Source organism: Nyctereutes procyonoides, unplaced genomic scaffold (genome assembly GCF_905146905.1).
Source record: "Nyctereutes procyonoides isolate TBG_1078 unplaced genomic scaffold, NYPRO_anot_genome, whole genome shotgun sequence".
Classification (NCBI taxonomy): Eukaryota; Metazoa; Chordata; class Mammalia; order Carnivora; family Canidae; genus Nyctereutes; species Nyctereutes procyonoides.
Window position 1 is genome coordinate 6,701,594 of NW_026575033.1, and position 15,949 is coordinate 6,717,542.

At 39.0% G+C, this 15,949-nt stretch overlaps 1 protein-coding gene across 1 annotated transcript in view; it reads right to left on the minus strand.

The window, feature by feature from the left end:
* Window positions 1–7,842: 7,842 nt before the first annotated feature.
* The window catches only part of LOC129504494 (phospholipid-transporting ATPase IB-like), a 158,885-nt gene continuing 150,778 nt past the window's right edge, over window positions 7,843–15,949 (minus strand). The window contains exons 32-33 of the mRNA XM_055317216.1: window positions 13,506–13,613; window positions 7,843–7,935 (exon numbers count right to left, since the gene is read on the minus strand). Coding sequence (XP_055173191.1) covers window positions 7,843–7,935; window positions 13,506–13,613 — 201 coding nt within the window. The remainder of the gene's footprint in view (window positions 7,936–13,505; window positions 13,614–15,949) is intronic.

The window sequence follows — 15,949 nt, forward strand, 5'->3', positions numbered from 1 at the left end:
ACTCAGTTATATAGAAGATGCTTACAGACTGATAAAATAATTTTTTAAAAGATTTTATTTATTTGACAGAGTGAACATGAGAGAGAGGGTACAAGCAGTGGGGAGAGGTAGAGGGAGAAGCAGACTCCCTGCTGAGCAGGGATCCTGAGATGCAAGACCAAATCCTGGGATCTTGGAATCATGACCTGAGCCAGAAGCAGACGTTTAACTGACTGAGCGACCCAGGCGCCAGGATAAGACAATTTTAACATGAGCCCCTCAGTACCCATGTACCCTTATCTCTCTTTTTGGCAATCTGGAATCTACACCTGGATAAAGACATCACTGGGAAATCAATTCACAGAAGCCACAAGTTTTAAAAAATCCAAATTAAGACCTACATTCAATATCATGGATCTCTTCCCAAAAAATTTTCTAACCACTAATATTAAATTTTATCCCTCTTGCAGTTACACATTATCAAGAAAAATTTATTATCCTTACATAACTATGGAATTTACTAGGCGAAGTTTCCTGGAAAACAGTAGAGACAGATGCATCTCGAGGGAGGGGCAAGATGGCAGAAGAGCAGGGTCCCCAAGTCACCTGTCCCCACCAAATTACCTAGATAACCTTCAAATCATCCTGAAAATCTACGAATTCGGCCTGAGATGTAAAGAGAGACCAGCTGGAACGCTACAGTGAGAAGAGTTCGCGCTTCTATCAAGGTAGGAAGACGGGGAAAAAGAAATAAAGAAACAAAAGGCCTCCGAGGGGGAGGGGCCCCGCGAGGAGCCGGGCTGAGGCCGGGGCGAGTGTCCCCAGGACAGGAGAGCCCCGTCCCGGAGGAGCAGGAGCTGCACCAACCTTCCCGGGCGGGCGGAAAGGGGCTCGCAGGGAGTTGGAGCAGGACCCAGGAGGGCGGGGATGCCCTCGGGCTCCCGGGGACACTAACAGACACCTGCGAGCGCAGGAGAGTGCGCCGAGCTCCCTAAGGGCTGCAGCGCGCACGGCGGGACCGGAGCAGCTCGGAGGGGCTCGGGCGGCGGCTCCAGGGAGGGAGCTGCGGGCGGGAGCGCGAATCCAACAGCGCAGGCCCCGGAGCACAGGGCGCCGGGACACAGCCCAGGATCCGGCCTCCCCCGGGACAGGCAGAGGCCGGGAGGGCCCAGGACAGCGAGGACGCTCCTGCCCCGAGCTGAGCAGATCAGCGGCCCCGCCCCGGAGCCTCCAGGCCCTGCGGACAGAGAACCGAGAGCCCCGAGCCCCGTAGTTCCTGCGGAGGCTGAATCCAGGCTTCCAGAGCTGCCATAGCAACTGCGGCTGTTCCTCCTGGGGCCTCACGGGGTAAACAACCCCCGCTGAGCCCTGCAGCAGGCAGGGGCAGAGCAGCTCCCCCAAGTGCTAACACCTGAAAATCAGCACAGCAGGCCCCTCCCCCAGAAGACCAGCTGGACGGACCAGTTCCAGGGGAAGTCAAGGGACTTAAAGTCTACAGATTCAGAAGATACTCCCCCGTGTTTTTTTTTTTCTTTTTTCTTTTCTTTTTGATTTCTGATTGCTTCCCCCACCCCCTTTTTTTTTCACCTTTCTTTTTCTTTCTCTTTTTCTTCTCTTTTTTTCTTTCTTTTTTCTTCTTTTTTCTTTTTCTCTTTTCTTTCCTTCTTTCTCTCTCTTTTTCTCCTTTTCCCAATACAACTTGTTTTTGGCCACTCTGCACTGAGCAAAGTGACTAGAAGGAAAACCTCACCTCAAAAAAGAATAGAAACAGCCCTCTCTCCCACAGAGTTACAAAATCTGGATTACAATTCAGTGTCAGAAAGCCAATTCAGAAGCACTATTATACAGCTACTGGTGGCTCTAGAAAAAAGCATTAAGGACTCAAGAGACTTCATGACTGCAGAATTTAGATCCAATCAGGCAGAAATTAAAAATCAATTGAATGAGCTGCAATCCAAACTAGAAGTCCTAACGACGAGGGTTAACGAGGTGGAAGAACGAGTGAGTGACATAGAAGGCAAGTTGATGGCAAAGAGGGAAACTGAGGAAAAAAGAGACAATTAAAAGACCATGAGGATAGATTAAGGGAAATAAACGACAGCCTGAGGAAGAAAAACCTACGTTTAATTGGGGTTCCCGAGGGCGCCGAAAGGGATAGAGAGCCAGAATATGTATTTGAACAAATCCTAGTTGAAAACTTTCCTAATCTGGGAAGGGAAACAGGCATTCAGATCCAGGAAATAGAGAGATCCCCCCCTAAAATCAATAAAAACCGTTCAACACCTCGACATCTAATAGTGAAGCTTGCAAATTCCAAAGATAAAGAGAAGATCCTTAAAGCAGCAAGAGACAAGAAATCCCTGACTCTTATGGGGAGGAGTATTAGGGTAACAGCAGACCTCTCCACAGAGACCTGGCAGGCCAGAAAGGGCTGGCAGGATATATTCAGGGTCCTAAATGAGAAGAACATGCAGACAAGAGTACTTTATCCAGCAAGGCTCTCATTCAAAATGGAAGGGGAGATAAAGAGCTTCCAAGACAGGCAGGAACTGAAAGAACATGTGACCTCCAAACCAGCTCTGCAAGAAATTTTAAGGGGGACTCTTAAAATTCCCCTTTAAGAAGAAGTTCAGTGGAACAATCCACAAAAACAAGGACTAAATAGATATCATGATGACCCTAAACTCGTATCTGTCAATAGTAACTCTGAACATGAACGGGCTTAATGACCCCATCAAAAGGCGCAGGGTTTCAGACTGGATAAAAAAGCAGGACCCATCTATTTGCTGTCTACAAGAGACTCATTTTAGACAGAAGGACACCTACAGCCTGAAAATAAAAGATTGGAGAACCATTTACCATTCAAATGGTCCTCAAAAGAAAGCAGGGGTAGCCATCCTTATATCGGATAAACTAAAATTTAACCCGAAGACTACAGTGAGAGATGAAGAGGGAAACTATCTCATACTTAAAGGATCTATCCAACAAGAGGACTTAACAATCCTCAATATATATGCCCCGAATGTGGGAGCTGCCAAATATTTAAACCAATTAATAACCAAAGTGAAGAAATACTTAGGTAATAATACACTTATACTTGGTGACTTCAATCAAGCTCTTTCTATACTAGATAGGTCTTCTAAGCACAACATCGCCAAAGAAACGAGAGCTTTAAATGATACACTGGACCAGATGGATTTCACAGATATCTACAGAACTTTACATCCACTCAACTGAATACACATTCTTCTCAAGTGCACATGGAACTTTCTCCAGAATAGACCACATACTGGGTCACAAATCAGGTCTGAACCGATACCAAAAGATTGGGATCGTCCCCTGCATATTCTCAGACCATAATGCGTTGAAATTAGAACTAAATCACAACAAGAAGTTTGGAAGGACCTCAAACACGTGGAGGTTAAGGTTAAGGACCATCCTGCTAAAAGATGAAAGGGTCAACCAGGAAATTAAGGAAGAATTAAAAAGATTAATGGAAACTAATGAGAATGAAGATACAACCGTTCAAAATCTTTGGGATGCAGCAAAAGCAGTCCTGAGGGGGAAATACTTCGCAATACAAGCATCCATTCAAAAACTGGAAAGAACTCAAATACAAAAGCTAACCTTACACATAAAGGAGCTAGAGAAAAAACAGGAAATGGACCCAACGCCCAGCAGAAGAAGAGAGTTAATTAAAATTCGAGCAGAACTCAACGAAATTGAGACCAGAAGAACTGTGGAACAGATCAATAGAACCAGGAGTTGGTTCTTTGAAAGAATTAGTAAGATAGATAAACCATTAGGCAGCCTTAATAAAAAGAAGAGAGAGAAGACTCAAATTAATAAAATCATGAATGAGAAAGGAGAGATCACTACCAACACCAAGGAAATACAAACGATTTTAAAAACATATTATGAACAGCTCTATGCCAATAAATTAGGCAATCTAGAAGAAATGGACGCATTCCTGGAAAGCCACAAACTACCAAAACTGGAACAGGAAGAAATAGAAAACCTGAACAGGCCAATTACCAGGGAGGACATTGAAGCAGTCATCAAAAACCTCCCAAGACACAAGAGTCCAGGGCCAGATGGCTTCCCAGGGGAATTCTATCAAACGTTTAAAGAAGAAATCATACCTATTCTACTAAAGCTGTTTGGAAAGATAGAAAGAGATGGAGTACTTCCAAATTCATTCTATGAGGCCAGCATCACCTTAATTCCAAAACCAGACAAAGACCCCACCAAAAAGGAGAATTACAGACCAATATCCCTGATGAACATGGATGCAAAAATTCTCAACAAGATACTAGCCAATAGGATCCAACAACACATTAAAAAAATTATTCACCATGACCAAGTAGGATTTATCCCCGGGACACAAGGCTGGTTCAACACTCGTAAAACACTCAATGTGATTCATCATATCAGCAAGAGAAAAACCAAGAACCATATGATCCTCTCATTAGATGCAGAGAAAGCATTTGACAAAATACAGCATCCATTCCTGATCAAAACTCTTCAGAGCGTAGGGATAGAGGGAACATTCCTTGACATCTTAAAAGCCATCTACGAAAAGCCCACAGCAAATATCATTCTCAATGGGGAAGCACTGGGAGCCTTTCCCCTAAGATCAGGAACAAGACAGGGATGTCCACTCTCACCACTGCTATTCAACAGAGTACTGGAAGTCCTAGCCTCAGCAATCAGACAACAAAAAGACATTAAAGGCATTCAAATTGGCAAAGAAGAAGTCAAACTCTCCCTCTTCGCCGATGACATGATACTCTACATAGAAAACCCAAAAGCTTCCACCCTAAGATTGCTAGAACTCATACAGCAATTTGGTAGCGTGGCAGGATACAAAATCAATGCCCAGAAATCAATGGCATTCCTATACACTAACAATGAGACTGAAGAAAGAGAAATTAAGGAGTCAATCCCATTTACAATTGCACCCAAAAGCATAAGATACCTAGGAATAAACCTAACCAAAGAGGTAAAGGATCTATATACCCTAAAAACTATAGAACACTTCTGAAAGAAATCAAGGAAGACACAAAGAGATGGAAAAATATTCCATGCTCATGGATTGGCAGAATTAATATTGTGAAAATGTCAATGTTACCCAGGGCAATTTACATGTTTAATGCAATCCCTATCAAAGTACCATGGACTTTCTTCAAAGAGTTAGAACAAATTATTTTAAGATTTGTGTGGAATCAGAAAAGACCCTGAATAGCCAGGGGAATTTTAAAAAAGAAAACCATATCTGGGGGCATCACAATGCCAGATTTCAGGTTATACTACAAAGCTGTGGTCCTCAAGACAGTGTGGTACTGGCACAAAAACAGACACATAGATCAATGGAACAGAATAGAGAACCCAGAAGTGGACCCTCAACTTTATGGTCAACTAATATTCGATAAAGGAGGAAAGACGATCCACTGGAAGAAAGACAGTCTCTTCAATAAATGGTGCTGGGAAAATTGGACATCCACATGCAGAAGAATGAAACTAGACTACTCTCTTGCACCATACACAAAGATAAACTCAAAATGGATGAAAGATCTAAATGTGAGACAAGATTCCATCAAAATCCTAGAGGAGAAGACAGGCAACACCCTTTTTGAACTCAGCCACAGTAACTTCTTGCAAGATTCATCCACGAAGGCAAAAGAAACAAAAGCAAAAATGAACTATTGGGACTTCATCAAGATAAGAAGCTTTTGCACAGCAAAGGATACAGTCAACAAAACTCAAAGACAACCTACAGAATGGGAGAAGATATTTGCAAATAACATATCAGATAAAGGGCTAGTTTCCAAGATCTATAAAGAACTTATTAAACTCAACAGCAAAGAAACAAACAATCCAATCATGAAATGGGCAAAAGACATGAACAGAAATTTCACAGAGGAAGACATGGACATGTCCAACATGCACATGAGAAAATGCTCTGCATCACTTGCCATCAGGGAAATACAAATCAAAACCACAATGAGATACCACCTCACACCAGTGAGAATGGGGAAAATTAACAAGGCAGGAAACAACAAATGTTGGAGAGGATGCGGAGAAAAGGGAACCCTCTTACACTGTTGATGGGAATGTGAACTGGTGCAGCCACTCTGGAAAACTGTGTGGAGGTTCCTCAAAGAGTTAAAAATAGACCTGCCCTATGACCCAGCAATTGCACTGTTAGGGATTTACCCCAAAGATACAGATGCAATGAAACGCCAGGACACCTGCACCCCGATGTTTCTAGCAGCCATGTCCACAATAGCCAAACTGTGGAAGGAGCCTCGGTGTCCATCGAAAGATGAATGGATAAAGAAGATGTGGTTTATGTATACAATGGAATATTACTCAGCCATTAGAAACGACAAATACCCACCATTTGCTTCAACGTGGATGGAACTGGAGGGTATTATGCTGAGTGAAGTAAGTCAATTGGAGAAGGACAAACATTGTTTGTTCTCATTCATTTGGGGAATATAAATAATAGTGAAAGGGAATATAAGGGAAGGGAGATGAAATGTGTGGGAAATATCAGAAAGGGAGACAGAACATAAAGACTCCTAACTCTGGGAAACAAACTAGCGATGGTGGAAGGGGAGGAGGGCAGGGGGTGGGGGTGAATGGGTGATGGGCACTGAGGGGGGCACTTGACGGGATGAGCACTGGGTGTTATTCTGTATGTTGGTAAATTGAACACCAATAAAAAATAAATTTATTAAAAAAAAAGATGCATCTCAACCCTCACTTCCACAGGAATTCATTAAATGCATGTAGGTGGTACCCAAATTCCAAACAAATTATGTTCCAAATACTCATTTGCACATCTCCTTGGATCTAAAGGCACATTTTCTCAAATAATTATGTTTGCCTTGATACATAGAAGAATTAGACATTAAAAAGCAAAATAATATTATTCCTTCTAGAATAGTCCTTTGTCTACTTTTTAGTTTGAAATTTGTAATAGTTTAGAGCTCTGTTGTTTACATTGCAGATTATGTACAATGATACTATGTAAATTATTTCTGGTTTTGAAAGCTTGTAATTTCATGTATTCTTTATCCCATATTAGAGATTTCAGGGATTTGTAGCACCTTAGTTTAAAGCTCCACCCCCCAACCCTGTTGGAGTTGGTAAAAAAAGAAAAGGGGGGGAATCTAATATTTACATATTCTGGGAGAACTATATTGGACAGATTCTTACTCCAAATTTTTAAAAAGTGAAGAATGTCTAATTTGAACATCTCCCTCCTATTTCTTATTTTATTTTTAGCTTTTTTTTAATTTTTAAATTTATTTATGGTAGTCACAGAGAGAGAGAGAGAGAGAGAGAGAGAGAGAGAGAGGCAGAGACATAGGCAGAGGGAGAAGCAGGCTCCATGCACCGGGAGCCTGATGTGGGATTCGATCCCGGGTCTCCAGGATCGCGCCCTGGGCCAAAGGCAGGCGCTAAACCCCTGCGCCACCCAGGGATCCCTTATTTTTAACTTTTAATCTGTGATCCTCTGTATCAAGTTTTGGTTCCTCTAAAGTGGATAGAAGTTATATAAGTCCCACTTCTAAAGAGTAAACAGATGACCTTTTAGAAAAAAAATCACAGACTAGCTAATATCACTACAAATTCAGCCTCTCATAAATCTTGATGCCATCTTTTTCCTGCCTAAATCAATTGCTGGTAAATCTCCAGTGGCAAAGGCAGTGGCCATTTACTTCCCCTAAAAGTCCCATGACTTTTAATGTTCATAAAATGGGAAATTTCCAAATTTATTTAGAAAGCCATATAATTAGAAGAGGGCAATTAACCATGACAACATATCTTTTGGCAACTACTTCATTTTTCAACTTACGATTTCCATATTAAATTTAGAATCATGCACACAATGGGGACTATGAGAAAACCCAGCCAGAAGTATGGACAAACCAGGATCATATTGACCTGCAAATAAACAGAGATAAAGAGTATTTGCATAGGAATCTTTTAGTTTGTCAGTATTGGGTACCAAGTGCAACATTCAGTTTCCTTTTTCCTCCACAAAAACCTGGAGATGCAGGCATAGTCTAGAACCACTAAATCAATGTAAGTATGTAAAACCTAACTAATAATATTAGCTATAACAACAAATCAAATAAATATTTTGATCAAATAAGTTTTATTTCAGGAATGCAAGAATGGTTCAACCTTATATTACCTAGCAATACAACTTTAACTTCCAGACATTGTGTGTAAGGCAAATGCCTTATAGTCCCTGGAAAAATTCACTCCTCTCTGTCTGACAGATTAATTGGTAGCCAACTGATCACTTTAATTCAATCAAGACTGTACTGACTTGAGATTAGGTTAGGCTCTGTATTGCATATATTTTTAATTTTCTGTATATTCCGACACTTCAACATCTTAAAAATTTTCTATCTGAAGACTGCCCCTCCCAGGGCTAGTCTGTACTTAGAGATAGTAAGATCTCAACTGGGATGATGCCTTTGATCTGCAAACTAAAGGGCTAAATCCACAGCCCCATCTTCTCTAACTGGCCCAGGAGACAATATTCCTCTGCTGTAATCATCCCAGAATCAGGTACCAGGCAACTAGAAACCACCTCTATCCCAAAGCCTGCAAAAATCATTCAGACTAGCCATTCCTGGGCTATTTGCCCTTCCCTGCCATGCTTTCCCCAGGGAAGTCCCAATAAAGGCAAGGTCTTAGTGCTCCCCAGCTCCTGTGTTCTGCCCACTGACCACCCTGGTATCTTTCCCATGTGGCCCTATATGGTATTCTGTGCTTTATCTTTAGGACCTGTGAGAATAATAAATTTTGTTAAAATGGCAATAGTAAGTTGTTACCTATCAGTAATTTAAGTGTAGATAGATTAGATTTTCCAATCAAAAGACACAGACTGAATAAAAAAAATCCAATATGCTGCTGCTAAGAGACTCACTTCAGCTTTAAGGAAACAAAGGGACAAAGTAAAGATATTGAAAAAGATATTACAAGTAAATTGTAACCAAAAGAGAGCAGGAGTGGCTATACTTCTATTAAATAGACATTCTGCCAAATCGGTCATAAGAGACAAAGGAGATCAAAATATTGTGGGGCTCAATTCATTAAGAAGATAGAAGAATTGTAAATTTATTTGCACCCCGCATTGGAGCACCTAAATATTTAAACAATATTCACAAAACTGAAGAGGGAAAGTCATGGCAATATAATAATAGTAGGGAATTCAATACTCCACTTTCAACAATGGATAGATCATTTGGAGAAAATCAATAAGGAAATAGCTTACCTGAATAAAACAATAGACAAAATGGACCGTATAGACATATACAGAGCATTCAATCCAACAGCCCCAGAATACACATTTCTCTCCAGTGCACATGGAACACTACATGATTGATCACAAGTTGGGGCACAAAGCAAAGAGACAACCTACTAAACAGGAGATATTTTCGAATCATATATCCAGTCAGAAGTAAACACCCAAAATATTTTGGATAAGAAAGAAGTCAACACCAAAATAAAAGGAAATATTTCAACTAAAATGGGCAGAGGACCTGAACAGACAGTTTTCCAAAGAAGATTTACAGATGGCCAATAGACACATGAAAGGATGCCCAACATCACTAATCATCAGAGAAACGCAAATCAAAATTTGTCAGGATAGCTAGAATTATACTTGTCAGGATAGCTAGAATTAAAATTTTAAAAATAACAAATGTTGGTAAGAATGTGAAGAAAAAGGAATCCTCATGCACTGTTAGGAATGTAAATTGGTATAGTCACTGTAGAAAACAGTATGAAGATCCCTCAAAAATAAAAAGACATAGTGTAGGGACACCTGGGTGGCTCAGTTGTTAAGCATCTCCCTTTGGCTCAGGGAGTGATCCCAGGGTCCTGGGATTGAGTCTCGCATTAGTTTCCCTGTAGGGAGCCTGCCCCTCCCTCTGCTTATGTCTCTGCCTCCCTCTCGGTCTCTCATGAATAAATAAATAAAATCTTAAAAATAAAAAAGATATACTGTATGATCTAGTAATTCCACTACTGGGTATTTACCCTAAGAAAAAGAAAACACTAATTCAAAAAATATATACACCACTATATTTATTGCAGCATTGTTTACAATAGCCAAGATATGGATGCAATTTTAGTGTCCATCAATAGAGTGGACAAAGAAGGGTGTATATATACAATGGACTATTACTCAGCCATTAAAAGAATATCTTGCCATTTATGACATAACAGGTAGACTTAGAGGGTATTATAAGTGAAACACATCAGACAGCAAAAGACAAATATATGATTTGACTTACATATGGAATATAAAAACAAAATCAAATGAATAAACAAAAAAAAACAGACCCATAAATACAGAGAACAATCTGGTAGATGCCAGGGGTTGGGGGTAGGAGGATTGGCGAAATGGGTAAAGAGCAATGAAAGGTAAAGGCTTCCAGTTATGGAATGAATAAGTCATGGTATTAAAGGTAGAGCACAGTGAATATAGTCAAGGTTATCATAATAGCATTGTATGGTGATAGATGGTAGTTACACTTGAAGTGAGCATATGTATAGAGTTGTTGAATCACTATGCTATACACTAAAGCTCAACAAAAATAATTCAGAAACCAAAAAGGAAATTGGAAAGTATCTTTAGACAAACAAAAATGAAAACACAATATACCAAAACTTATGGGGTGTGGCAAAAGCAATTTTAAGAAGGAAGTTTATACAATAAATGTTTATATCAAGAAAAAATAATTTCGGGGCACCTGGGTGGCTCAGTGGTTGACTGTCTGCCTTTGGCTCAGGTTGTGATCCCGGGGTCCTGGGATCGAATCCCACATCAGGCTCCCCACAGGGAGCCTGCTTCTCCCTCTGCCTATGTCTCTCCCTCTTTCTCTGTGTCTCTCATGAATAAATAAATAAAATCTTTTTTTAAAAAGGAAAAAACCCCTCAATCTAACAACCTAAGGAACTAGAAAAACAAGAACAACCAAGCCCACAGCCAAAAGGAAGGAAATAATAAAGATTAAAACAGGATTTTAAGATGATGGCAGAAAAAGAAGCAACAGGGATCTGTCTCCCCACTACACAATGCAATTGCACTAATGGAATATCTGATGTAACTGTTCTTGAACTCTGAAAACCGTTGAAGGCTTATATACCCAGGGGGTGACTTGCATGATAAATTGTGTTGAATTTTGGTCAATTACAGCTCTCAGCACAGTAGCAGCTACCCATCACGTACTTCCCGTCAAGTGGTGCATATTTCTGGAGCATTCTGCATACCAGTTAGGGAAAACTGATTGGGGGAAAGAAACATGTTGTCCAAATATTGGAGGTCTTTGCTCTGATCACTGATTGCTGCTTCTGATCACAGAGGTGCAAAGAGGCAGGAAGTTAGTATTGTTGTGCATTCTCCCATTGTTCCAAGCCTCTCCCCTCTGGCTGAAGAGACTTCAAGGTGCCTTAAAGCACCACCAGAACTCTTTTTCCACCCCATTTTTCACCTTACTTTTCCCCTTTTAGGATCCAGACTATTTAAAACTAATAAATTAAAAAATAGCTGTATATATAAGTAAAATTATAAAGTGACCACATGTGCCCAGGAGGAGGTCCAGAAAAGACCTAAGAAGATATTAAGTTTATGCCTCATCCTCAGCACAGAGGCAACCTGCAACAATAAACAAAAAATAAATAAATAAAACCCAGCAAACCCTGGAGAAGAGGGAAAATCTTATTTCCAGAGTTGCCACATTATTAGATTTAAATTTCCAGTGTTCAGCAAAAAATTCACAAGACATACAAAGAAATAGGAAAGTATGGCCTACTCAAAGGAAAAACACAAATCAACAAATTGCCAAAGAAAAAGGCTTTGGAACGCTTGGGTGGCTCAGTAGTTGAGTGTCTGCCTTTGGCTCAGGGTATGATCCCAGTCCGGGGATCAAGTCCCATATCGGGCTCCCTGTGAGAAGCCTGCTTCTCCCTCTGTCTATGTCTCTGCTTCTCTCTGTGTCTCTCAGGAATAAATAAAAAAAATCTTTAAAAAAAAAAAGATCTAATGGCAGATATATATGACAAAGACTTTCTTTTTTTTTTTCTTTTTCAAATTCATTATTTAAATTCCAGTTAGCATACAGTGTAATATTAGTTTCAGGTGTAGAACTTAGTGATTCATCACTTAATTCAAAATCCAGTGCTCATCAAAGACAGAGACCTTAAAACAATTATCTTCAAGATGCTCAAAGAAATAAAGTATAAAGTCAATAAAATGATGTATGAACAAATATCAGTAAAGAGATAGAAAACCTAAAAAGAAATCAACAAGAAATTCTGGGGCTTTTTTTTTTTTTTTTAAATTCTGGGGCTTAAAAGTAGAATATCTGAAATTTAAAATTCAGTAAAGTGAACTAAAGGCAGACTTGAGTATGCAGAAGAACAAACCAGTGAGGTTGAAGATAAAAAATGGAGATTACTGAGACTGAGGACCAGAAGGAAAAAAGACTGAAGAAAAGTGAACAGAGGCTAGGGAAGATGCCAGGATAAGGAAGGAAACAGCTTCCCTTCTTTCAAGAATCGTACCCTCGAGTATTATCTCTCTTGATTTCTAGCCAGTGTCTTCAAACAATTCTTAAATCTTCTTCAGTTTTTAGAGTTGTTTTTGTCAGGCTCCTCCAGTACTGGGCGCTTAATTGTGGCTGAAACAGGAAGTCTCTTAAAAGTCTTGTTTTCCTGAGAACTGGGTTGACATGGGCCAGGGTACAGGAGTCATCTCCCATTTCCACAGAGCAAGAGAATATGAAGGATGACTATGTGATAGATAGGGATTGAACTGGGCAACTCTGGACCTGTCTTTATCCATTTGGTAACTAACTTTGGGCCAAGGCTATTTCTAGTTCTATAATCATGTAATTCTGTGATCCATTTTATAAGCATCATAGGCCAAATTCCCCATTATAAGTATAGACAAAGTAGAATTTAGAAATATGTAAATAATTGTAAAAGTTTAAAAACTATATCACCTCTGAGATTTAACATAAGTGAAATATCAGTTTCATGAAACTTTAAAATATTTAGAAGCTGGAGCTTCTGGAGCTTCAAGGAATGTCTCTTCTGGTTAAACATTTCAAATAAAAATGTTTTCTTAGTTGCCATGCATGCCTTACCAAGTACCAAATAGCACATAGCACATTACATGAAAAATATAATTATAGTATTAGCTATTTTAGATGATTCTGAGGTGATTATAGCTTTCATCAGTTATGCACAAAAGATAAAAACTTTGGAAACCATGGTTAACATATATATTTTAAAGTAATGAGGTTTTAGATTAAAATATTATAACTACAACATCAACCATAATTTAGTTGGATCACCAACTATCTAACTGCATTGAATTTATCTTTCCAAATTCCTTTGAAAGTAGATAACATAAGCTTTTCTTATTAACGAACATTGGTTTTCAAGAGGAGTGTAAAGTATACTCACCAATGACAATTAATAAAACTAACCTGTCCTGTCATTTCAGGAGCAACGGGAATGGTGGGCCATACGAAAGAGTAAATTGCAAAAAACACCAGCCATATAATTATGCTTCCCCAAATGGCCAAATGACTAAACTGCAGAAAGAAAAATATTACAGAGGCACTTCAGCCTTTTCTATTTATTTATTTTTGCCTTTTCCATTTAAACGAAAAAAAAATTCTTTATGAACTGACAAAATCATTTGTCTAGGCCATGTGTTCTCATATGAGGAAAATTATAATCTTTTGATTTCTTGAGACTTCCTTTCTAACGTCCTTCTCCAAATATTTTGCTGCAAACTCAAGGAGCCATTGTTTAAAGGATCCAAAACAACTGTACCTTGTCACCTAAGCCAAATGATATTCAGTGTCTTCAGTGAAATTGTTAATTCTCAATCAGAAGTGGTTTATACAATTGATAGGTTATTCAATGAGACTTCTGCTTCTGCCTACTTATTAAGCCAAAGCTCTCTTCAGAAAAAAAAAATTTTGAACAGAAATCATTCAAAAGGGTAAAAATGTGACCCTGTCATATCTGTTCTGGATGAATAATTTTGGGACAACGGCAGACGTTGTGACTCTTAGATTGAAACTGGAGGGGTTTTCTGTGCATATCAAGTATGGATGTCATTAGATTGAGGATGTTGGCTGAAGGATCACTGTCTGTGCATGGGGCTGGAAACTGTGCCAAATTCTTAATGGTAAATGCTAAGAAGGTCCTTCTGTTGATCTGACCTGTTACCTTGTATGATTTGTGTTAGCAGAGCAATCATAAGGAAGATGAGTAGGAGACCTGCATTCTAAACTGTGCAGGGTACCTCAGAGTTACCATCTATGTATAAATCAGTGATTTGTGAGATGAGATGATTTCTTAAGGGTTGAGTGCTCTCATCCTATTGAGTAGGTACTTCTCATTACTTAATCCAATCTGAACAACAAAAATATGGAGGAAAAAACTCTAATTTGCTATTTCTTCAACTATTTGTTTTTTCTTTATGAGTCCTTTTCAAAGGCAGTTTTTTAAACTCTTTAGAAGTAATCTCTAACTCAGAGGATTTCTCTCTCTGATTTAATAGAACTGGTCTCCTAAGGGATCATGCAGGAGATGATGGAGAAAAGAATCAGCTCAAGACTGTGAGCTTTAAACTTTTCAAACACTTTAGTGTATTTTCATGTAACCATTCACATTTAGTTGGCATTAATACAGGAGTGGCAATGCAAGGCTTTCTTTGTGGCTTAAAGAGTATTTTCAGGTGGGTTTCTGTTGGGATCATCCCCTTGGGGGCAGCAGCAAACTGCCATTGCTGCTCTGAGATATATTTCCTTCTCTCTCCCTGCTGGGCTCACTCTCTGTACCTAAACAGTGGCTGCCAGCATCCTCTACCTCAATGAAGAAGCCTGGGCATCCTCCTCAACCCTACCAACAGGGCAGAGTAGCCTATAACCAAAAGTGAGAACCAGTCCCTTTTTCTTGCCCCAGCCTGCCGGCTCCTTCCTAACCAACATGTGAGCTGGAGGGCAGGCATCTGGTAGCTCGTAGGCCAGACAAGTTTTGTTAAGTCCACTTTGGCTCTGAAATACTGCCTTATTCATAAATGAGATTCACCACATGCAGATAGGGTAGGTGGTTGTGCATTTAAGAAATACTCTTACTGAAGAGAATTTAACAATAATTAAAAGGAGGAATGGAAAATAATTGTTTATTTATATGTTACCTTAATGTGGTACAATACCACACAATTGTGCCATATGAATTACTAATAAAATATCTTTGTTCAGAACACTGCAGTTCCAACTTTGTGTTGATGCTCCCTGCTGGGGACAGTAGCAGTGAGAACTCTATGTTGTTTGCATTAGAGAAGAAATACAGGATATGCTAAGTAATTTTATTTATTTATTTATTTGTATTTGTATTTTTTTTTATTTTTATTTATTTTTTTTACGCTAAGTAATTTTAGCTCTCCAAAGGTGACAGGCTGATAAAAATTCATTTTCTCTCATAAACTTTTGAGTACAACTTGGAAAAAAACTTATAAGTGTGTATATGTGTATATGTACACTTAAATTATGGATCAGTTCATAAAAACATTCTACTTATCAGAAGTTCTACCTTTAATAATATTCTAGGGAAATTATTACTAATGTCTTTAAGTATACAAGTACATCTGTGTTCATAACAGTACTGATTATATATTATTTATAGCAACAGAAGTTAACACAATTATTCTAAAAACAATGTAAATAATAAGCATCTAGGTGATAAAATATTATAACACAGTCATTAAATAAAATATAAATATTAAAGACATAGGAAAATGTTAAGGACCTACTATTAAGTGAAAAAAGCAAATTATAAAATATTAGTTACCTTAGAATTCTATTTTTATGAAAAACAAAACAAAATCAGTCACATAAAACAAAGACTGAAAAAA